This window comes from Talpa europaea (genome assembly GCF_964194135.1).
Source record: "Talpa europaea genome assembly, chromosome: 6".
NCBI classification, from domain to species: domain Eukaryota; kingdom Metazoa; phylum Chordata; class Mammalia; order Eulipotyphla; family Talpidae; genus Talpa; species Talpa europaea.
In genome coordinates this window covers 27566697-27590732 of record NC_140072.1, presented here as the reverse complement: position 1 = coordinate 27590732, position 24036 = coordinate 27566697, and the positions used below count along the sequence as shown (strand labels likewise).

The following is a 24036-nucleotide window of genomic DNA, read 5'->3' as shown; positions in this document are numbered from 1 at the left end:
GGAAATCAGCAAGTCACTGTTTATGAGGAGGGAATGGTCACATTTCCACTTATTTTTTCCTCAAGATTCTAAAGTGATTTTTTATTAGCTCATATACACAAGGGGGAGATTGACAAGACTGGTCCCCATCTTTCTAAATTATCCCTTTCCTTTTCCCAGAGACAAGCACCTTTTGTACTCTACGTATCCTGGCAGAGATGATCCCGTACATCCTTAAATAAGGCCCACAAGGAAAAAGATTTGTTAATATTGTCTCCTTCTGTGTCCCTCCTCTGAAAAGAGATGCCCAGTAGCTGCTGGATGAATGACTAAATGAAGGAATACATAAACCAGATATCTTCCTTAAAAGTTCAAAAGTGTTTTTATTGAGGCAACATTGGTTTACAACACTGTATATGATTTAGGGGACCAGGCTCACACCTCCTCAGATGTATATCACCACACCATACCTACCAGGTAACTGTCCATAGTGGAAAGTTCAAAACTTGGTAGTTCTAGTCCCCTCTTATTTTGTCTGCTGATTGCCTGGGTAGTCAATGGACAGTGGCTCTCTCTGGCCAACCAAGGAAAGAGGGCCAGCGTGATTTCCTGCCTTTCAGGCTTGCCACATGGAGTTAATGATAGCACATGGTCATCATTTATTGACTGTCCACTCCCAGAAGAGTTCTCAATGCGTAGGGAATCCCCGCAGTGGTCCACTGTTCCCTCTCCTACCAACAGCCACTGCACATTATTATTCTTACTGGGCTATTGCTCACCTCCCTCTATAGAAGGATAGGTACCCGGAGCAGGGACCGTATTCATTGGTCTATACTCCTGGGCCTCATATATGTTAGATGAACAAATAAATGATGCTTCCAGAGGTAGAAACTGGGGGTGAATGCGAGACAGGATAGGTGCCTCAGATGAGGACAGTGGTTCTCATCTGTGTGCATGTGCAAATGCACACCTTCACAGGCCCCCACAAGCTTCCAACAAAGGTTCATAAAAAAAGAGGAAGATAGGGCCTCCCTGGTGGCGCAAGGGTTAAGACGCAACCTATGAAGCTATCCGCAGCCACTGCAGCACGAGTTCGATTCCCGGCCAGCCAGGGAGGAACCCACATGGTTCAGCAGACCTCTCCTGACTTGCCCACTGCTCCCCTCAGCAGTGTATTTTTGGTCAATCTGCCTGGTCTGTCCCCCACTCTGTCTCTGGTGAATCTTCTCATCCTCCACACCTCTGGCCTGTACCCCAGCTCTTGTATGCATAAATAAATAAATCTTAAAAAAAAAAAAAGAGGAAGATAAAAGCCCCAGCATCAGCAGCTCCAATAAGATGGTGAATACACTTGATTGTGAAAATGGGAATGTTTCAACAAAGCTAGGTAATAAGGAAAATCAATAAAACTGTCAGCACTGGCCAATTTCAATGAGATAAAAGAATAAAGTAATGGGTCCTGAAAGACAACTCTCTAAATCAGGTTAGATAAATGGAAATACCCTTTTCTTTTAAGCCAAATCACGAGGACATCAACAACAGTAAATGATTAGATTATAGGCCACTTTGACCCAGTATGAGCTGAGCTGCAAACATGAATTTCCCAAAACAGTCATCTTTATAAGACGCAAAGATGATATAAGACACAAGACAACAGCCACAGAAATAGAGTCCATGCCAGGAAACATGGGGCTCACTTCTTGACAAAGGCTCGATTATAAACTCATCCTTCCTATAAACTTATCTCTTCAACAGGACTATTTTTTCTTCAATTACTTTGTTAGTAAAACAGGCGCAGAGTCAACAGAAATGCACACGTATACCCCGCCATGGCCGAGTGGAGAGAGGCTTAGCAGTCATCCCAAAGAGCTCTGTTCTCCAAACACTTAGGATTCAATTCTGTTTTTCATCTGCTAGTGCTTGGCATTTGGTGTTGTTAACTGTGGATGACTCATTTCAGAGGAACTGCTGTGCATCTCGAGTCTATTTGGAAGGAAATGAGGGTTTCTTGGCTTTTTTCTCATCAAACATTTTAGCATTTGTCTCTTTGTGACATTAGAAACCCCCTGACAGGGATTTGATGTTCACTATTTTCTAGATGACTCCCCTTGACTCATCTGGTGCACATGGTCACTTCGAGGAACAAGAATTTATACCATCAGGACAAAGGGTGGAGCCAAACATCTGGAGACTGAGGTACCTGCTCCCTGGTCTCAAAATCAGCAGCAACAAGTTATATTTGGGAAGAACGTAGGCTGCACATCACGAGGTCAATGTTTTTGAACATCTGGATTCTGTTAATTTTACTCTTATCAAGCCCTGAGGTTCTTTCTGTCCTCCATGTGCTATTGGAGAATCAGACAAATCCACACAAGTCTGCGGAGCCTGTGGGTGAGCAGAACCAGGATTCTATTGCCTAATTCTATTGCCTATTGCCTAATGTGCCTCACAGGACGGAGACCTGGCAGGAGGGAGACTGATCAGCTCTTTCTATCTGATTTCTGACACTGAAGTCCCCTGTTGCAAGACCTCTCATGCAATGTTACTTATTAAAGATTCAACAGAGCTTGATAAGCGAAAGAGTGACTGGACTTGATGCTGGGACACCAGCCTGATAGGCTGAACATGGTGGTGTGTTCACTATGAAACTCCAGGAGATTGCCAGGGGAGAGATGGGAGGACAGGAAAGACCAAAAGCAATGTCTGTGCCTGGGCTTGACTTGCAAATCACCTACATGCCACGCTTATAAAAAGTATTCCATTCAATGCCCCAGACTTGCCCAAACTTGACCTAGAACACTCCTTATCCTTGGAAACCAAGGTCGGTGAGAGGTCTTGACCACAAAGACACATCCAGAAAGAACTTCCCACAACCTTCAAGCACATCTTAATCATTCAAGGCATTTCATTTTCCTGTTTGCATAACATGAAAATTTCTCTTTAACACTGATGACTTTGGAATCTCCTAGAGAACACAGATTGCATCTATTTATCATGTCTATCCAGCCTTACCTAAAAATAGGAGCTCCAAAACTATTTTTGATAATGATGACTTGCTTTTCACTGTTCAAAATGGCCTCCCTACTTCTTCCCTGCCAATCCAGTCTACCCAACTCTTCCTTTTCAGCCTAAGTCCTGCCTCTTCCTTGAACTGATTCTCATTTGGACAACTCTTGAGAAACCCAAATAAGCACTCAACATGATACTGCCTGCATTGTTCTCTAGTCCTTTTGACCTACAAGTAAGTCTTGGATTCCTAATAGATTTACAAGCTCCTTGGCCTCCCCTGGTGGCGAAGCGGGTGAGCGCTGGGCTGCGAAGCTGCCCACAGCCTCTGCGGCGCCGGTTCGATCCCCGGCCGCAGGCGAGGGTCCCACATGGTGTGCAGACCTCTCCTGCTGCCTGCTGCTCCCCTCAGCAGTGTACTTCAGTCCATCTGCCTGTTCTGTTCCCAGTTCTGGCTCTGGTGAATTCTCTCACCCTCCCGCGCTTCTGACTGTACCTGTGCTTGTATAAATAAATAAATAAATCTTTTAAAAAATAAAATAAAAAGAATTACAACCTCCTTGAAGGCAAGAGTGATATTTTATACTTCTTGTGAATCCATCTCTCATTTGGCACTTCCCTCCCCTCTTGCCCACCCCCCAGCATGGGCACCAACCGGACACATCTGTTAAAGTACATTGTCGATTACTACTCATTTGAATAAATGGTTCTTTTTAGCTATCGGATCATCAAGCGTATTAGATAATGTAGAAATGAGAAGAAAAAAGGTAGAATTTTTATGAACTGAAGCTTCAGTGGACTTCGGAATCTGAGTCTAGAATCTGTCATCTAGATAGAAATTGCCTATTGGTGAAGACAGAGTCCTCCCCTCTATTTCAGCCTGGAAGAAGGAGTCCAATGCTTGCCACAGACCTAACAAAGCTTACTAACCTGTGAGATTTCATTCAGGTCTAGTTGTAAACCAAGACTTGGTAACAGATGCACATTCTAGATAACTTGAGAAGGAACTGGCCATCTTGAACTGGGACTAAAGGAGTTTCCATTTCTCAGACAGAGGGAAAGATTATGAACTTGACTTTTTGGGTCACCTTTGGATTCAAAGCTGAGAACTTTCATTTTATATTTCTGTAAGGAAGTTGCTTGAAAAAAACAGAACTAAAGTAAAAAGGACAGTGGGAAGGTCATTGCCACTGCTTATTACCAGGGCTATGAATTAGATCAGGGCACTGGATTGTGGTTTGGGTCTGGACCCACTGGGACCTGGTAATCAATCTTTTGGCCTTGAGCACATCGCTTGAGCTCTCTCAATGTCACCATCTCCCATATGGAGGTAATACTGCCAGGCACTTGCTCTGCACAGATGCTATCATTTCAGGACCAAGAAGATCTGGTTTGATTATGTTTTCTGTCTGTGCACCTTGAAAAAGTCCAGAAGAGAACTGCAAAGATGAGTTAAGATTTCTAAACTATCGTAGCAGACCTGTCCTATCTCACCCGCTGCTTCTCTTAGCAGGGTATTTCAGTAAATCTGCCTTTTCTGTTCTCTAAAAAAAATTTCTAAACTATCCCTTCAGAAAGGTTAAGGGATTTGATTGATTCAGCCTGAAGAAGAGCGATTTACTGTCTTCAAATATATGAAGGGCGTTTACCCAGGGGCCAGTGAGAGTATGGGGACCCCACATTCTCAATCTGCACTGAGCGGAGCATGCACACAAGCTCAGGCTCTGATAAGAAGTGTGTGACACAAAGGTCCACAGACACAGCTAGCCAGAGTGTCCACTGCGGGGAGGAGGAGGAAGAGCAAAAGAATGGCTAGGTCTGAACCCTGCAGAAAGCCCTGCCAGATAGACTTCTCAGTAAGTTGCCTCTTTGTCATCTTCCTTTGTTCTTAGGCCTTTTGCCACTCCCCAGAGTCAGAGCCCTGCCCTCGAATTGAGCGCCCCCAATACCCTGCTTGCTGCCCCACTATAGACACTGGGTTAGAGCTTTGCCCACCTCCCTGCCCTGAGGTCTCTGGGGCCTTAGGATATTAACTGAGCTTCTCCTGTCCATGATACCAAGGCATAGTTCTTATAGCAACCCCATCAGAGTACCTAACACAGGGGCCATTATCCTCATTCGTGGCTGAGAAATCTGTATTTCTAAACAGATAAGTTCCAGAGCTAGGAATAAAATCCAGGATTGATAGAATCCTGTGTTATTTCAGCTCTATCTGCTGCCCGTCCCCGAGAGGAGTATGAGGGCTTTCAGCAGCACATGACTGCAAAAAAAAAGAGAGAAAAGTGGGTTCCACCCTCTGCCCCTCATCTTCTGCTTCCACAATGTGCAAACATGCCAAAACCTGGTTTGATGGCATGATATACAGTATTGCAAAAAGTCATTCAAATTATTCTATATCTTCTGCATTTTACTGGAGTAAAAGTTTGATGGTGCAGACCTACCAGTGAGGCCTACTTCTTGCTATGTCTATTATTCGTTTAGACTGAAAAACTCTCCTGGGTTAACACTACACTTGGGTAGAAAGGCAGGGGAAGAAAGAACCCAGAAATCCTTTGATCAGACCTTAATTATCCCTCCTCTGGAATCCTGCAAATAAAGGCACAGTGTCATATTATTATAAAGAGCATAAATAATACACAAATTACGTCACCGCAAAGAAAGACATACTAATGAACGTGCCCAACAGGAAATAAGCACTTGCACATTTGAGAATTACATCACTATTTATGCTTCTGTTACCTGGGCTAATCATGCTTTAAGTATCTGGTGAGCCTATGGGGCTATGTTTACCAGGAAGCCAGGTGGTCACTACTTAGGATAAAAGCACACCCTAAGAGTTGGAGACTGGGGTGTCACTGATGAGCCTGCTGAGACAGTTTGCTGCTTGGAATGATGTAAGTAAAGTGCCTGGCAAGTAACTGTCATGAGGGTCCATTTCTTTGAACCCCTTCTACTTTTTACAGATATTAGCCAGCTCTCAGCCTTGCACTCTGATAGATGCCTATTCAAGTTATACCAAAGGACAAAATTGCTGGGCAGGAAATGACTGAAATTATCATCCAGCCTAACCCCTTTACATCTGGGGTTATGTTGCCTGGTTAAACTAAAGCACACACCAGTCACATCCATTTATGGTGAACTGCACAGGACATGCAAGCAGTGGAATTTTATTAGACAGTAAGAAATCACATTAGCTGCAGCTCGAGCAGACGTAAACGTCCAGGCTTCCTACAGTGAGCTAGCAAAAAAAAAAAAAAAAATCCTTTGGCACATCCTAGAAGGGAGTGTGTTCACGTACTCTCAACCCCCACACCTTTCTCTGTTCTCTCTTGTAGGTATTTTAAAGTTTGCTCAATTGCTATGAAGATTTTTTTTTTTACTAATGGGACTGGAGCACTGGAGATAGGGGAGCTGAAGGGATGCTTGATGATAGAATAAGCGAAAACATCACTTCTCCTTGTTTCACCTCTTTCCACGCTTTCAAGGACTACAGAGTTCAATAGTTTCACTAAATAAAGGGAGTTAGACATGAATCTGTGAATGTTTTGCACTGGATCCTTCTCATGTGATCTAAATGGCAAACTTTGTGGCTACTCAGTCTCTGCTCCTCTCCTCGCCCCCCTACCCTTCCCAAACGAAACCCCTTCCAAAACAGGAGTCCTCCAACTCCCAGCAGCAGGACTGGGGAATCAGACAAAGATGGGGCACAGCAAGTTCAGCTTCAAGAATGGGGTTCCTGGAGTCCTTCCCCCCTCCAGAAAAACAATCCCAAATCCAGGAGCAGTGAGGAAAAAGCACAGAAAAATTTCTTCTTTTCTTCAGAGCAACACATGCTAGTACTTTACAGAGTCTAAATGCTGGCATGTGTCAGCATTTCTCAAGTAAACTCTATTTTCTTTAGATGAAAGAGATTAAAAAAAAAAAAAAAAGGCTAAGACTCCAGTCCTCTAAAAATTGCTTTGACCATTCACATGAAATAGGCCATAGAAACAAGATAGAAAAAAAAAAATCAATTGCTTCTGATTTATTTCTTCATTCATTTGTCCATATCCTCTCCCTCTTATGTAAAAAAGGATGTCCTCTATAATTTTGCAAGTTGTTAATCTTTTGAAGGAGAAAAAAAAATCCAAGTCTTTCATTAGTTATCCAACATCTTGACACAGGAAATGTTAAATTAATTATTCTGTTGCATATAGATTATGTAAGAAAAAAGACTGCTTTTGCTCATCAAATATTTCACCATTGTCAGTGATTAGGAGGCCATTGTAAGACTTTTAAGTTGGATGAATTTGGGATCATATACTTTGTTAAGAGAAATGCAAGAATTCACCTTACTGAGTCTTTAGTTCTTAATTTGGGTGTTGGATACACTGATCCCTATTTTATTTAGGTATACTGGTCTCTATTTTATTATTCTTTAGGTCCTTTTGTACATCTTAAATATTTCATACTAACTACTATTAAATCCTCAAATCTTCTAAAACAGATTCTATTCTGGGCTGTTCAAAGCTGAGAGCAGAGAAGGAACGTTGGAAATGCCAGCATATAATTGCAATAAAGAACAGAAAATGTAAGAGACCGATTTTGGAAAGATATTTCATGTTTTAAACTTATGCCAAATAATTGAGATCTCTTAAAAGAGAACTGAATTTTATTTTGAACCCCGCATACACACAATTATTGAATTATTCTGAACACCTGTTGGAATTGGGTGATAAATTAGCTAAATGAGAATCAACAGGCATCACTGTCAAGTACATCATTTGACCAGCTCCTTTGAATTTGCTCACATAATCTCTCCTTCCATCACTGAAACATAAACAATAGCTCTATCCCTAAAGTAGAGGAGACCATGTAGAGTGATTTTGTGTTTATAATTCTGGGGAAGTGGTGTAAAAGGATCAAGTCTTTCAATCAGGGGCTGCGGAAGCTATGAGTCTGTCTTTCCCCTGGGGACTCCAACCCCCGAGCCCTGCCAAGAGGAGCCAGCTGTGATCTTCCAACCCTCTGCCATGACCTAAAGCCAACAGTCCCCTTGCCCAGGAGAGAGGAAGAGCAGGAAGGTGATTCCAATAACTAAATTTCAGTTCTAATTCCAGGCTCCCTAGAGCCCCAGGCCACCACCATCTCCCTGTTTCTACTGGATGATGTTTGATGGCATAGTGTTCCCTTCTACCCCTAAGCTCAGCCCTCACCACCCGCCAGCTTTCAGGCATTAGTGAGCAAGAGCAGGATAGAAAGAAGAGGGCGTAAGAATAAGAAAGAAAATATGACGATCAGAGAACATCTATACCCTGTTGAATCAGCCAGTGGAGAGCAGACGTTTCCTCACCCCATTATTTCACTTTAAAAGTAGGGCTCTCGCCTGCATAAGGAACTGGTAAAAAGAAGTAACACTTCTATAAAAGCTCTAAAGAAGTAAGAATCTGAAATTTGACATGTATATGTTTCATTTCTGAATTCCGTTACAGCAACTGGCTTTACTTCCTTCCCACCACACACACACAAACCCCTCGAGAGTCTCAGGGGGAGCCTGCCACTCCCCGGAAGCCTGCCTCAAAATCACTGTCAGGAGCGCCTGCTTTATTGGCCTCCGTGGTAAGTCGAAAATCTTCCCTCTGCTCCACCAAAGCTAACAGATGGCTGGTCCCTTTTGATACACAGGCATAAGCATCTTCAAAATAACCTTTTCCTTTAAAGTGTGCCAGTTAATTAAATGTCGCTGTAATGTGTCCCAACCACAGCCAGAAGGGAGAGACAAAGAATCCATGGAAGAGAACAAGAATCAGAGGTCACCCTCTCCTACCTTCACCTGATGATCCCGAGAGATCGATGATCACATACACTCTTCCTTCTGGCTCCAGATCAATCTGCAATTTAAGAAAATGAGTGACTCTGTTAGCGTGCGTGGAGACAACACGAGAGGTCCCTGACATTTCCCCCCACACCACTAAAACCTAGAGTCCCAGCTCCATTCACTCATTGACCTACGACGTGTCGAGTACTGGGTGAATTAGGAATGAAGGCGAATCTGCATTGATGGAATGTCTGCTGTGTCCAGTTGCAGCACTAGGAGGTCTGACATACCCAGAGGGAATGTCATCCCCCTGGTTCTCGATGGAAGTGATTTTGCAATGCAAGGGAAACTTGGCACAGAGGACACTTGACGCAGGGACACTTCTGAACACAAAAATATCCGGAGATTTTTTGATTGTCACAGTTAGACGGACAGGGAGTGCTGCTACATGAATCTAACAGGTGAGGGGCAAGGACGCTAAAGCATACAGCCTAGAGCATACAGGAGTCTCCATGGCGAAGAATTATCCAGCCCTGAGGCCAATGGGGTTGAGGCAAGAAACCTTCAGCTATCCCATTTTGCAAATAAGGAAGCTGGACTCAAAGTTCCAAGGTTAGTGGTGATGCTGATGCACGATGCCAAAACTATCTAAAGAAACCCATGTTCTCCAAACTTCACCACTGCCCACGGGGGAGGTAAGAAAAGCCTAAGACACTATCCTTGCTCTCAAGGTGTTTAGAATCTCATCAGAGAGTTTAAAAAACAAAAACAAAAACAAACAAAAAAAAACCAGAACAATGCCGAACTCATGAGTAACTGGCAAGCCTGAAAATCATGTAGAAAAGCGGTCTCGGAAGACTTTATAAGGGCAAGAAAGGAGAGGCATTGGGGTGGGAGAAAAGAGCACAAGCAAAATCTAGGGGTGCACGTGGTGCCTGTGCAAGGCTAATGGGCCCCCTCACTCAGTTGTGTGTTAGCTGCACATGACTTTTGCAAACCCCAGGTTCTCCCAGGGTTGCCAAGAGAAAGTCAATACCTATAAATTCTAACCTTCTGCACTCCCCCTAACATCCTTCTTCTACATATTCACATTCAGCCTATTTCTACTACACAGAAGCAGGCTGATGAGAACAGGCAGAGGGGCCGTTCAGACATCTTTACAAGGTCTGAGCTGTCCTCATAGAAACCGTGTTTGTCATGAGAGAGTAGTAACTCCGGAAAGCCTGGATCACCGAGTACCCCCAACAGCCTATCCTTGCCTCCACAATCCCATCTGTCTATGCAGAGCTTTCATTGGCTAATTCATGCCAAGCTTGTCTCCTCCACAAGCTGTGAATTTCTTGGGGGCAGGAACTACACTCCTTTCCTTTTTCATTGTCCCCAGCACACAGCAGGCACACACTTAGAAAGTAGTACTCAAAGGGTCTGCTCATCCACAGAGTACCTCCTCCTCCTTCCAGGTCAGGGTCATCCTGGTCTCCCTTCTGAAGCCTTTCCAGATAGCCTAGTCAGAATTAATCACCCCTTATTGGTGTCCCCACAGTATCCACACCTATCTAAACACAGCTCCTGTTAAACTATAATATATTACCCACATGTCTATCTCCTCTGCTAAACAGAGTAAAATAATCATATTTTCATTCTTGGTGCTTAGCTTACCGGCTGCTAGTCAGGAGGCACCCAATAAACGTTTGTGGAGTGGAAAATGCTCTATGTTTGGAACCCCCAGAGACTATTCTGAAATCAGTTACCCCTCTAGCTCCTATCCTCCAGCCCCCCCACACCTTAATTCCACCCCAGGCAGGTTATCTGTACTAATTTGAATGAGGTGGGTAGGGAGGGAAAGATAACTATCCCCTGTGGGCCACATACCCCCAGGAGGTAAAGAAATGCACCTAGAACTGTGGGTCCCTCCCCCACATCTACTCCACTCACACCCAGCATCCCTGAGCCATGCTCCAGTCCCGCTTTATTCCAGACTCAGGCTTCAGCAGTGTAGGGTAAGGAAAAATGTCAGGCTTTTCTGCCCTCCCGCCATCAGGATAGATGATGGATCCTTGCGGTCCTGAATGCATGCCTGATGGTGGGTACCTGGAGTAGGGTGTGGGCAGAGGTAAATGGGATTCACCTGGGCTAAGACTGGGCTTTGAAGGGCAGCGTCACGGGGACGCCAGTAGAAGCCAAAAGAGAAGGCAAAAGAGAAGCTGAGAAAGAAGCAGCAGAAGCCGAGAGAGAAGCAGAGAAGGCCGGTGAGCCCAGATAGAATGAAGACTTGCTGGGGGCTGGGAGGCCTGCCAGCCTCCTGGCCCCCCAGCGCCCCTGCCTGCTGTGTACCTGGTAAATCCCAATAAAAGCCTGCAAAAAGCCACTGAGGACTCTGCTCCTCCTTTACCCGGTCTGCTGGATCATAGAAAACCTGCACCGTGTCCTGTCCTGACCCTACAAGCAGTCAGCCCAAATTTTCAGGTCCATCAACGGGGGTGGTTAAGCCAGAGACGGGACGTTCCCAGTGCCGCCAGGGCAGGGAGTGAAGCGGATCTGCTCACCTGAGTTTGGGCTCCAGATGGGAACAAGCAAACAAAATGGTGATTCATGAGAAGACTCTTGTAGGGTAAATGAAGTTTATGAGGCTTTTTGAGTCACTAGCCTCTGTGGCCATCACCTCTGGCCTTGATCGTGTTGATGCAGGAGGCGCTTGGGAGCATGGGAGCGGGGCATGTGTGCCTGATTGTGGACACCTGGAGCATGGGTGTGTGCATGCGTAAGTGTGCACACCTGAGCCTAGAGGCCAGGGATATAAGGGCAGCATCACTCAGAAGACAGCTATCAGAGGACGAATGACTGCAGAAGGGGCAAGTTCATGAGAGAACATCAGAGAGAGCCCAGAGAAAGAGTATAAAGATTCGTGGGGGGGGGGGGAGCGGCTAGGAGGCTCAGTTACCTCCCATGCCTGCCTCCTATGTGCCAGCCTCCCTGCCTGGCATGCCTGTGTACCTGGTTCCCTGAGACAGCCTGAAAAATCCATTGAGGGCTCCGAGACTCTCCTTTATCCTCTGCCTGAACCAATAGTGAGCCTGCCCTATGCTTGCTGGCACAACTCTTCCCACCTTAACCACCTCAAGCAGCCATGATTTTAGGTTTCAGGATAAAGAAAATGCTCTCCAACACCCTTACCATGGGCACTGACCCCCTCCCAAACCCCAAGTCGAACGCAATCCCTGCACTCAATTACAAACAGGAAAACCAACAGTCCACTCTGCTGAACAGAGCCAAGACAGAATCTTGTCCTTGCCATAGTTGAAATATATCAGGGGCCCCCTAGTCCAAAAGCATGAAATCTAAATAATGTATGTTTTTTAGAGATTAGATCATCCCTATTAAGCCCTGCCGGCATAATGAAACACTTTCTCATATCCTCCAAGTCAAAGATTTCCCACGACTGGGGACTTGATTGAAGAAGTACAATGCTATCTGTGAAAAAGCAGGGCGGGAGACAGCCAAGGAATGAGATGCTCTGAGACGTCTATTCGAAGGCAGGCAGCGTGCCTATCTTTGTAAAAGGGGAGTGAGAACTCGAAGCAGGGCCAGGGTCATTGATGATAAAATGTATTAGGATATTAACATTCAAGATAGCCATCAGAAACCATTTGAGCACCCACTGCTGCCTCGATGTGGATGAACTGCATTTCCAAACAGAAAAATAGAAATTAAGCCATTAACCATGCCAAGAGCAACAAAGAGCTTTGCAGCCTGGGCAGAGGCTGCAGAGTGCTGGCTGAGCCCCAGCCTGCGGGCGGAGCGGAGAGGCCCTGAGATTCGCGGAGGGTGGGATGACCGTAGGGGTTATCAGGTACAAAGGGTGGTGGGGTGTGGTGCAACTTCGTGGCTAAATTAATTTAATCACAAATTGTGCTCACAATTACGTGGCCTGGATAATGAAGCAATGTAGGTGCCCAGCCCAGCATAACCCCTGCAAATTGTCGGCTGGCATCACCACCAGGCAACTGGCACTACATAAAAGCAGGTCTCCTTCCTCCTCCCAACCATTCCCAAGGGTAGTTCTAAGATCCTTCTCCTTGTGCCAGGCTTCTCCCAGTTCACCCTGATGTCACTCTATTTATCAAATCTCCTTGAAGCTCATACCTTTACTTGACATGTCTTCCCAGCTATCATTACTGGGTTTTTTGCCTATGATCCTCTTACAACCTACGGTGCCTCTGGGCACCCCTCCAGCTGAGGCGTGAAGCAAAGCAGTAGAACAGAGGGGTAGACAAACATAACTTTGGGGATCAGATCCTGGCTGTATCCCAATTTGGTCAATAACCAACTCAAGCAATTATTTACTCTCCCTGAGCCTCAGCCCCAGTCTCTTCATCTGTGAAATGTGTTGCTGTGAAAATTCAGTGAGAGACACATGTGAAGCACTTGGCACTGAGGAGTTAAGTCAGTATTCAGTGGTTAAGGGAGAACTTACTGTCTCTGTAGCCTGAAGTGGGCAACTATTCTCTCTAAGCCTCAGACCGCTCCTCTGTGAATGGGAGCTAATGACAGGTCCTGTATCATTTGGGCTGTCATGATTTTAAATGAGATCATCTAAGTAAAGTACTTAGCACAGCGCCTGGCACAAAATAGTCAGTAATCGCTGGTACTGCTATTATTAAAAAACCAAGTCTTCAAACCTGGTACTTAGTCCAATGTTCTTTCCACTTATCAAGTTTACCCCGAACCAAAAGGCCCTTTCTTGACCCATGCTGATAAAATTACAGGTTACTCCAGGACATCTGATGGTTTTACAGTGTTGAGAATGTCAAATACAGAACTAAGGTAAGAGTTGCACCCAGAGCAGGTGAAAACCACAGACAGAAAAAATGCAGAGTCCACGCCCTCAGAGGCAGTGAGGCCCTCAGGAGAGGAGAGGAGCCACTAAGCCTGTGTTGGGAGCTTTACTTGCGTAACTTCACTTGCTCTCCTGTCAGGCCAACAATATTTCCTGCAGGTTTTGGAAAAACTGTGGCTCAGAGCACTTTAAACCAGATTCCCACCCAGGGCTGGAGTTACTGGGAGAGAAGACACTGCCTGGTCAGGTCCATGAGGCCTTTGACCTGTCCCAGACACATTCTCCCTACTCTGAACCTCCAGCTCACCTCTGTGGTTATTTCCCCTTTACAGGTACAACTTACTGGCTTGGTTTCGGGCAGAGCAATGGTTCATACACCTGACCCATCCTGAGAACCCTTGGGGAAAAGTCTGGGCTGAAACAGAGCTCCACTCTTTTGAATTAGGAACAAAACAATGGACAAAGACCCCAAACCATAGAAATCCATGAAAAAAGCAATCTCTAAAAAGCACAGGCCGACAGGTTCCCCACAATCCCCGAAGCCCTTCACATACATTTTCTCATTTATTCCTCACAATTAACCTGTAGCACCACTTACCTCTGAGAACACTGAGATTAAGAAAGATACGTGGCCAAAACAACATAAGCCAGTGAGAGCACAGCCCACACAACTCCAGGGCCACTGTTCACAGGTGGTCTCTGTGAGTGAGACCCATGGGGTCAGGCCCAGGGGTCAGAAGTATGTGGCAGTGTCAGGAGTCATACAGTCAGCTCTTGGCTCTCCAATTTCCCTCACCATCCCTGCCCTGAAGTGCCCTGACCCCTGGCTTGCACCCCACAATGACACAAGACTGGGTAGCCTGCTTGGGTGTTACCACTAATGTTACTGTCAGCCCCCGGTGGCCCAGAGATGCTGTGTGATCAAGTATGACAAAGAAGTCAGAAATCCAAGGTCAAGCTTCATCCTAACCAGAGGTTCAACTTTCACTGGAAACTCTAGACAAACTTTTCCTCAGAAAAGCCCACAGAGGTCACACCTGCCCAATGTGAGTTTCACTTCCTTTTCCATCCATTGTCAGGCACTACGGCCTAGAAAGAGACAAAAGGTAGGTTCTAAATCAGAAAAAGATGAATCCAGAAAAGATGAGGAGCAAGAGAGGCTTGTGTTCCATGTCCCACCGATTAAGTCCTAGGTGAACAGTTTTTTTCTACTCGGCTGAGGGAAGTGGAGTGAGGGGAGAGGCAGCAGAAAAGGAAAGATCAAGAGCTAGGATTCAGGACTACTTCCCAAAGCAGAGACCATCACCCAAGTTCTGTACCCCATTTATTGCTGGCCATTCTCTCCTGCAGGCACTACAGGCACACTCAGCCCCCTAGAGCCCCTGGCAGGGGAGGGACCAGCAAGTCAGGCAGCAGAGGGGTTTCTCGTGAGTGTGGCACCCTCCTTGCTTTTGCTTTGGGGAGCACAAAATGTTGACCACCACAACGGACAACTCTCAAATAGCTGCTGGGTGCTGATTTTGAGGTTAGCAGCTAATTAAATTAGACTCTTCATTGGGGGTGGGGTTTTCTACAAGCCTTATCAGTAGAGAACACTGAATGGTGGAAACGCAAGAGAGACAGCACATATAATTAAAGGTTTTGAGGGCTCCACTCTGTGAACAGATCTCCAACAGCACTTACTTTCATGAAACATGGGAAGCGGAGCATTGTTTATTTTTCAAACACCTTCTATGATCTCTTCTCGGCCTTTTGGCTAAGATCAAGTGCAGTATCAAACACCTGTGATGGTGCAGAGACTAGAGGCTTCAGCGTGTATTGCTGCGAGACAGAACCCTGTCTTTCCAGCTCAGGGAGGAGTTAATAAATAATTGTACATAATGGCAGAAAGGATGAAAGGTCTGATTTAAACTTGATCTATACAACTGAATTATGCAGATGACTTGCTTGGGAAGCCACCAACCTGTATACAAAATGTTCCAGCTTCATTCATAACAGCCAACTCCTGGAAACAACCCAAACGTCCAACAACAGGTAAATAAGTAAGTGACCCCTGTGGTATGCATTTGCAGGAATATTCCTCAGCAATAAAGAATGGGCTACTTCTATGCAACCAAACAGAGATTATGGAAAAGAAGCCAAACACTAGAGTACAGACCGTATGACTGCACTTACGCGAGGTTCTAGAACAGGCAAAATTAATTTATAGTTAGTAAAAATATACCCCTGATCTCCTGGAGGTGAAGGTGAGAACTGAATGTAAAAAGAAGCAGAAAAACTTTTGAGGGATGGTGTTGGGGGGTGGCGGTGGGGCTTGCATGAATGTATACATTTGTCAAGTCACATCAAGCCATATAGTTAAAATGGATCCACTACACTGCATATAAATCATACCCAGTGAAGCCATTTTTAAAAAGGAAAAATAAAATAAAATTCATTTCACATAAGGATTTCTCCACAAGTTTCCTTTAAATAACAAATGATTTTCCCACCCTCAGGGCACTTAAAATTTCATATTCCATTTTTAAAAATAAAAGGGTTCATTCAGAGTTTTTCAAGAGCACATCTGTCACACAACATAATGTACACCTGCCTGTGTAGGCACACATTCACACACACACCCACGTGTGCAAAACACACCCACAGGCACAGCCACCTTCGCTGTCTCCTGTGATCAAAATACAATAATACCAAGAAAAACATATCCCAATCGTAGGCTCAAGAGCCTGCTGAGTTATTTAAATCTTTGTGAGTGGGGTTCTCAATTTCCTCACATGTAAAACCAGACAATTAGACCCAATGCTCTAGAACATCTTTAATGACCTAAATATCCATGAATAGGTGACTGCATAAACAAATGGTAGCACACAGTTTGGTATAGCACTACATGAGCCCTAAAAAAAAAGAATGAAAAGATCTAAAATATACTGACTGGTATGAAACTATCACGGTTTATATTAACTGGGGGAGAAAAGCAAGATGCAAAGTATTTATTATGCTATGAGAACCACGTAAATGAAATGGACGTGTATATGGTTTCTCTCTCTCATAAACACATACACACACACAAACACAATCTCATCCACACACATTACTCTCACACAATTTCTCTCTCACATACACTCTTTTCACACACACACACACACACACACACACACACACGTTCCACACATGTGTGTGTGTGAAAAGAAACAGGGGCTGCCTCAAAAGCTGGAAACTATAGAATTGAGGGCCCAGGAGGCAGGAAAAGGACTCATTCCTCACTTCTGTGTTCCACTAAGCCATTTGATTTCTTAAATCATGTACTTGAATTAAATGGCCACAAAATTTAAGTCAACACCTTTTCTCGTTAGCTAGCTCTAACCTGCAATTCCCTAGAGAGCAGCTTGCTCCTGTCACCAGGCACATCTTAATACCCTCAGAACTGGCAGGTGCCTTGCTTTCCCACTCCCAGAGCCAGCTCACGGTCAACCCAGCCGCCGCCCTCTCCATGTGCAAGTCCCACAGGCTGGGCAGAAGGCATGTGTTACAAACCCAGGCTCCCCACAGGCCGCAAGTGGAGTAAACCCATGTTAGCACCTGCTTCCTCTTTTTGACAGGCTCAGAAATAGACCCGGAGAGCTGGCTCCCTCTGATCACAGAGGTGACTAAAAACAAATAACTCGATGTGTATGCAAATATTTTCCTGAGCTGAGAAAATGCCCAAAGGTGCCAACCCCAATATCAAGAGTGAGTAATGGTTTGCAAAGCATCCCTGGTCACAGGATGGCACTTCCAACCTCTTTCAGGGACATGGCAGTGCATGACTGTGTGATTGTGCATCCTAAGGGGCAACCAGGCGTGCAAACAGCAGGAAAGGTAGGTGCTTACACCAGTGTTCCAAAATGAGAAACACCCACCACCAATCTGCAAGTTGCATTTTGCATTTTGCTTTGCAATGGTCTCTGGTCACTGGGTAGATTTGTAAGTATGTATCTTAGTCTACATTTCCTTCTCTTTGCATTATGCCAATACATTGCAATGATCCAGAGTAAAGGCTCTGAAGACTGCTACCTGGGGTCAATCCCAGCTCTGGCTAGTCCTTTGATTTCCTCTTCTATAAATTGAGAACGCCAGGGGCACCTGCCATAGCTTTGAGAGGATTAAATGAAATGGTGGAGCTCCTGCGGCTGCGCCAGGCACACAGCTAGAACCAGGTACATTCAAGCTGCTGAGTCATTATTGTCATTTCCACCTGGACTGTGAGCACCTCTGGGCAGAGCCATGACTTCTTTCTGGTTGTTCCCTATGCATCACCCAGGGCTGAGCACAAGGCAGGTAATCAGTAGAGACTCCAAGTGGAACTGAATGGGTCACATGGAACAAAAGCGAGCTCATTTGGCAGCTCCAGAGTGTGCAACCAGAAACATCATTTCAGAACAGAAAATGTTCTCGCTCTGATTGTACAACCTCAGAGAACCTTCCCCCAACAGCTGTTCAAAGAGATGTTCAGTTCCTGACCTCCTTCAAAATCCCAAACATAGTTGTTATTCCTCAGTCTGAGCACTTCAAGAAGACTGCTAAATTCACAGTGCAAAAAAACAAAACAAAACAAAAAAAAAAACAGCCTTTATTGAGCATTCTACATGTGTTATCTAAGTGAGGAGGCAATATCCTCATTCTTAACGTTTTCAGGGAGGAGAAAACCAAGGTTTAGGGACTTAAGAAAGTGGTTTTCATTCTCACAGCTTGCAGAGAGCCTGATTAAAGCACAGCTCTCCAATCCTGGGCCCACAGCTCCTGTTAGCGTGGAGCCTGGCAGCTGCCCGGCATGAGCTCAAGGAGATCCTGTGGAAAGAACAGGTTGTAAGCGAGTCAAGAAGTCGCATGATGATGGAGCTGCCTCCTGGACACAAGAACAAAGAGCGTCAGCCTCCTTCACTGTCCTCCTGGGGCTCATACTTGAGGGTATACCAAACCCACAGCAAAAAGCTTGGAGGCTCAGACAATGAATATAAATATAGAGCAGGAGCATAACTTCGGGGAATAACGTTCTCCTAGAAATACTGCTGCCTGCTGATTTTCTGTGTATCAAGTCCCATCTACCAGCTATTTTCATCATGTAATTGGAACCATGTCCTTGACAAAAAGAACAGTTTTATAAAAATCATGTCTGAGATTTAAGAGTCATTAGCAACTTAGAAATGACTTGGTTCAAATAAGTCAACAAACACAAATGGAGGATAAGATTTTCTTTTCTTTTGCCTATAAAACAAGTTGCCTTGGGAGTATGTATTTCTGTCTTATTTATTCATTAAAGTATAAACAAAACTAAGTATCATAATGTGTTCAGTTTTCTTAAATAAAAAGCTACATGTGAACTTAGGAGAAACAACAAAACTCCCCAGAGGGAACCAATTTTAATACTTTCGACTTGGTTTTTTTTCTGGTTGTTACTGTCATGTCCCTAAATAAAATGTGTGTGCCTCAACTTCCTGACTTCTTATTTTAGACACTCTATCTTGCTGCTGTGATAGATAAGGATTTAGCTCACTTACCACCTCACTCTTTTCTCTCCCCCTCCACAGAATGGCAATGTTGACTTCCTTCTCTGTTCTTCTCTATGACCAGAGAAGAGCAATCTAAAATGTTAATTCCTGGTCCAATTGACTAGAGACCATATCCCTTGACCCCCTATATGCTAACTGGGGGACATAATGCTTCCAGCCCTCCCCACTCACTGTCCACCTCTCCCACCCCACCTCTGTGCCTTTACCATCTCCTTGTCAACATTGACAATACTCACATCCTGCCCTCTAATCGTAGTTGAGTTCCATGTATTGTGCATACATTGGTTCTAAAATTTGAAAAACAATGAAGAGTGTTTACTTACTACGACTTTGTCAATGGTATTACATATACTTTCTTTTTCATGTGACAACCCATGTGCCACTCAATGGAGAAAATACCCAACATCAAGTTCGGATGGAGCCTTTTTTTTTTTAACTCTACCCTTTGCCTCTCTCATCTTCTCAGAGTCTTTTTTCTCCCACGGTTTGCCCTTCAGGAGCTCCACACTGCCCTTCTCTCCCTGCCTGGACTGACTGCTCTCTGGACTGCTGCACAGCCATGGTTCTGTAATTCCTTTTAATGCTTGGCTGGGCATAGCCACTGTTGCTGGGATACATCATCTTCCTTGTTCTGAGTTATCCCCTTTTTTTTGCCAGTAAAGTTCACTCTGATTGAAATATTAGGACTGCATAGAAAGTCAGCTTTCTAAGACCTTGCATGTGTGTCCTTATACATGATTGATAGTTTGGCTGGATATAGAATTCCAAGTTAAAAAATCTTTAGAATTTAATTTTAACATAAATATTGCCAGTGATTTCTGATGGAGGTCACTTTCTTTTGTTCCTACTCTGGAAGTTTTAGGATCTTTTTTTATCCTCAATATTTTGAAATCTCACAATGGTTTGTCTCTGGGTGTCTGTTTTTTATTAATTATGCTGAGTGAATGGGGACTTGTGGGAGAGATTCTTCTATTTGTTCTTTTTTATTGACTTCTTCAGTTTCTCTTTGAAATACCGGTTATTCAGAGGTTGGACCAGTAGGAACAATCCCTTTGCCTCTTAAAATTGTTACATAAATTTTCATTTCTTTCATCTTTTCAGTCTATATTCTAGGAGATCGCCTTCATTTTATCCTACAACCCTTACACTGAACTTTCATTTCTCACAAATGCACAGAGTTTCCAGAAATGCCTTTTTATTTTCTATGGTTCCTTTCTCATAGCATTCTTTCATTTTTATTGTTTATGAATACAACATATTTCTGTGGACACTGACCCATCTTCCTTAGAGTTAGAGACTGGAAGTTGGCTATTATAACAGGGGACCCCACAACAGCTTTACCACTTCTCCCCCAAACTGTTATAGTATTTCTTTTTAAAAGAACTTTTCATTTTTTACCCTGGGGTCAGGATTGGACTCTAGTTCAGCAGTGAGAGGAGAGAGCATACAGTTCCACATACAGATTTTCAAATGGGCACTTGTTTTCAGCTACACATTTCACTCAGCTGTCCAGGCGAACTACAGTCTCCAAGCATGGCACACCTTACAGATCTGCAGAACAACTGGTTCTATACCAGGTTGTGATTATACCCTGAACATGTTCTGGGCTGGGGCTCCTTCAAACCTCTATTCTATTCTGTCTGTTACTATCCTGTCCTCTACCTTCATCCCTAGAAATTTATTGAAATAGTCGGATGATGGCTTTTCTGTTCATATGGTTGTCATGGGATTTTTATCTCCCCACCAGCCCTGCCTTTTCCTTTTCTGTCATTTAAATGGGGTCTTGAATAGGCAAAGAAATAAACATATTTAAGATCATCTTAAATAAAGAATTCCAAAAACATATCATTGTGAATGATATTATCCAGTGCTAATAAGAGTAGGAGAGAAATAGTCACTCTTATACACCGCTGATGAAGTGTAAATTGACACAAAATTTGCAGAGGTGATTTGGCATTGTAAGACAAAAATCCTTTGACCCAGCAATTCCACTTCTGGGAATATATCCCAAATCACATATATGCAAAAAGATTTAAATACAAAGATGATCATTAAAACATTTTTTAAGAGTATAAAATTAGAAACTAATTTTCTAACAATAGCAAACTATTTAAATAAAGTGTGGTATATTTAAATCATTAGACACAGTGCTATCAGGAAAAAAATCTAATAGATTTATACTTAATGGCATGGAAAGATATTCAACATGTAGTATTAAGTGAAGATGAAAATGAGAGTATAAAGAATATGTATTCTGTGCTCCATTTTTGTAAAAACAAAACGTGTATGTGTAGGTCCATACACAAAAGGAGACAAAAAGTTATATACAGGGCAGTAGAGTAAGGTGTGATTTTTTTTTTTAAATCTACTTCTATAGCTTTCTAGACTTTCTTTTGCTTTCTACTACAACTTTTGTGATTAAAACCAGACCAAACAATAAATTTTTGTTACTCAAAGAACACTGTAGTTCAATCCCTTCATTTACAGGCAAGGAAATTAAGCACAATGATATCAAGCAATCCATCCTGGCCCCCTCCGAGCAAACTATTCATAGCTGAAGAAGAAAAAAATTCAGTTATCCCGATTTTCACTTCTGAGTTCTTTAAAGTACAAGTTAAAATGAGACACGTCATTTTAAATTTACATATTTCTTTAAAAGTGTCATTTGTTGGAGAATGGAAACAGCACTTAATTCTAATCCCTAGTGATGTGTAGCAAAGAGTCAAACTTTTTCCTTACTTGGATACAGTTAGACCACACCAAGAAAATAATTAATATTTCAGTTGAACAGAGCACCCTTAGCTTTGATCAAGTCTCCTTTATCCAGTCTCTTTATCTCAATTTTGGTGGGGTAATGCAACGCACATTTTTATACCTTAGACATTGTTACCATTAAACTATCTTTCTCGTTACAAGCTTTCTTGATGACATGAACTTTGTGGTGACTGCTCAGGGAATGAGTGAGTAAGCACTGCTGCCAAGACCTGACCACACAGGGCCTATCACCCAGCTATGCACCGCCTTTGTTTCTACAGGAATTCTTGGGAATATGCATTCCTATTTATCTTCATTTCTCTATAAAACAACCAAAAATATGAAATAAAAAGGCTAATTCTAAGAATACCAAGCACAGATCAAGTTCAAAGTTAAGTAATCTACAGAAAAATGGAATTTATTAGGCATATAAAAATCCTAAGTAAGAAGTTTGGCATAATTTCCATTTTCTGGGACAGAGCCTGCCTTTACAAGTAATCTAGTGAGGGTGTGTGAATGTTCAACTGGTTTTCTTTCTATAAATAAATGAATATTTAAGTTTTCAGATATGAATTATATATGAAAACAGGGACAATCTATTCTCATAAAATGGGCAGCTCTCTCTACACATCCTGTGCTTGTTTTCCACACCTTCATGAAGTCCAGACCTTGTTAGATGAACAAGCTAATGCAGCTGATCACACAGATTAGACAAACACGCGCTGAAATCCACACCAACATCTTAACTAGAAAGGAAGATATTTCCTGAAGTCCACAGCAAAGGGATCTGAAAATTGTTTAAGTTCTGCATGTCAGCAGAGTTTCTAAATTTGTGGCTTTCTATCATCGATAGTTATATCACATGTATGTTGTTTCAAAGACCATATGAGAGGGATTCTGTGAACTCATCTACTTTGAGGACAGCTTAGGGCCATTTATAATCATTAATTAATTAAAGGAGTCTGGGTTTGAAATAAAGAGAAGAAACATATCACCTCCCAAACACAAAGAAAGTTCTCAGTCTTTTGAAGACATCAAAGGAAAATAAAGTTTAAGACTTCCAAGTCTATCCTTGATCAACAATGCTTTGTTTATTGCCCAGGGTAAATGTAACTGGAGCCAAGTTTTGGTTAATAGGTCTTTTCTAAAAGGTCTAACCTTTTGTTCATTTTCATTTAGAGCATTTCATGCCTTAGTTGCAAAAAGGCAGATTTCAAAGTTTGGGCTTAGTGACTATTAAGTTTGGGTTTAATTTAACTATTAATTATTCAAGAAAGGCCTTCCTGATATATTAAGGGAGTCAGTCTAGAAATCCTGGATTTTTATGCATAAAAGGAGCATAAAAGGCAGAGGGTAAGGCTCAAGGGAGAGGACTGGGTCTGTGTCAGGAGGAGGCAGTAAGCCTGGATCAGAGTTGGGGCAGGAGTAGCTGGACACAAGGTCAGCCCGGGAGTGTGTAAGTACACTTTAGCTCAGGTCAAGATGGATGCCAGAGGAGAGGCTGAGTAGAAAGTGACTTACACCTTGAAAGGATTGCTCTGGCTGCTGTGTAGAGAATGAAGCTCAGGCACAAAAGGGGGAGCAGGAAGGTCACTTGGGAGGCTGTCATAATAACGTGAGGGAGATGGCGGTGACTAGGAAGTGATGGTGGTACTGGAGGTTGGTGACGGGAAGTGGTCAGTTCTAGATATATTTTGAAGGTAGAACCAAAAAGATTGCTGATGAATTGGAAGCAGTGTGTGAGACAAAGAGAGAACTCAAGTTAAGCACAGAGATTTGGAGCCTGAGAAATTCAGGGAGCTGCCCTTGGCTGAGCAGGAGAAGACAGAGGGGAGCAGGGCATTGGTATGGGCGAGTTGCTTGGAGATTACCCTGCGACAGCCATGAGCCATGAATAGAAAAACCTGAAGTTCAGGGTCGAAAGGCCAGTTTTCAGTCGTGACACCAAAAAGCCCTAAAAACTGGACCATTTGTGGACCCTGACCCAAGCTGACACAGGCTCTTGATTGTTTATACGTAACCCACTTAGTGTAAATGTTCACATATTTGTATCTCAGAAATATCAATTTGTCTGATCATGAAAAACTGCCCCACAATCTGTGGGGGGTGTTATG

General features: G+C 43.5%; 1 protein-coding gene across 1 annotated transcript in view; it reads right to left on the bottom strand.

The window, feature by feature from the left end:
* Nucleotides 1-24036, bottom strand: part of PRKCE (protein kinase C epsilon) — a gene marked incomplete at both ends in the record, with an annotated part of 444482 nt that overhangs the window by 267696 nt on the left and 152750 nt on the right. Inside the window, one exon of the mRNA XM_084234642.1 lies at nt 8792-8855. Within this exon, the coding sequence (XP_084090768.1) occupies nt 8792-8855 (64 nt within the window). The remainder of the gene's footprint in view (nt 1-8791; nt 8856-24036) is intronic.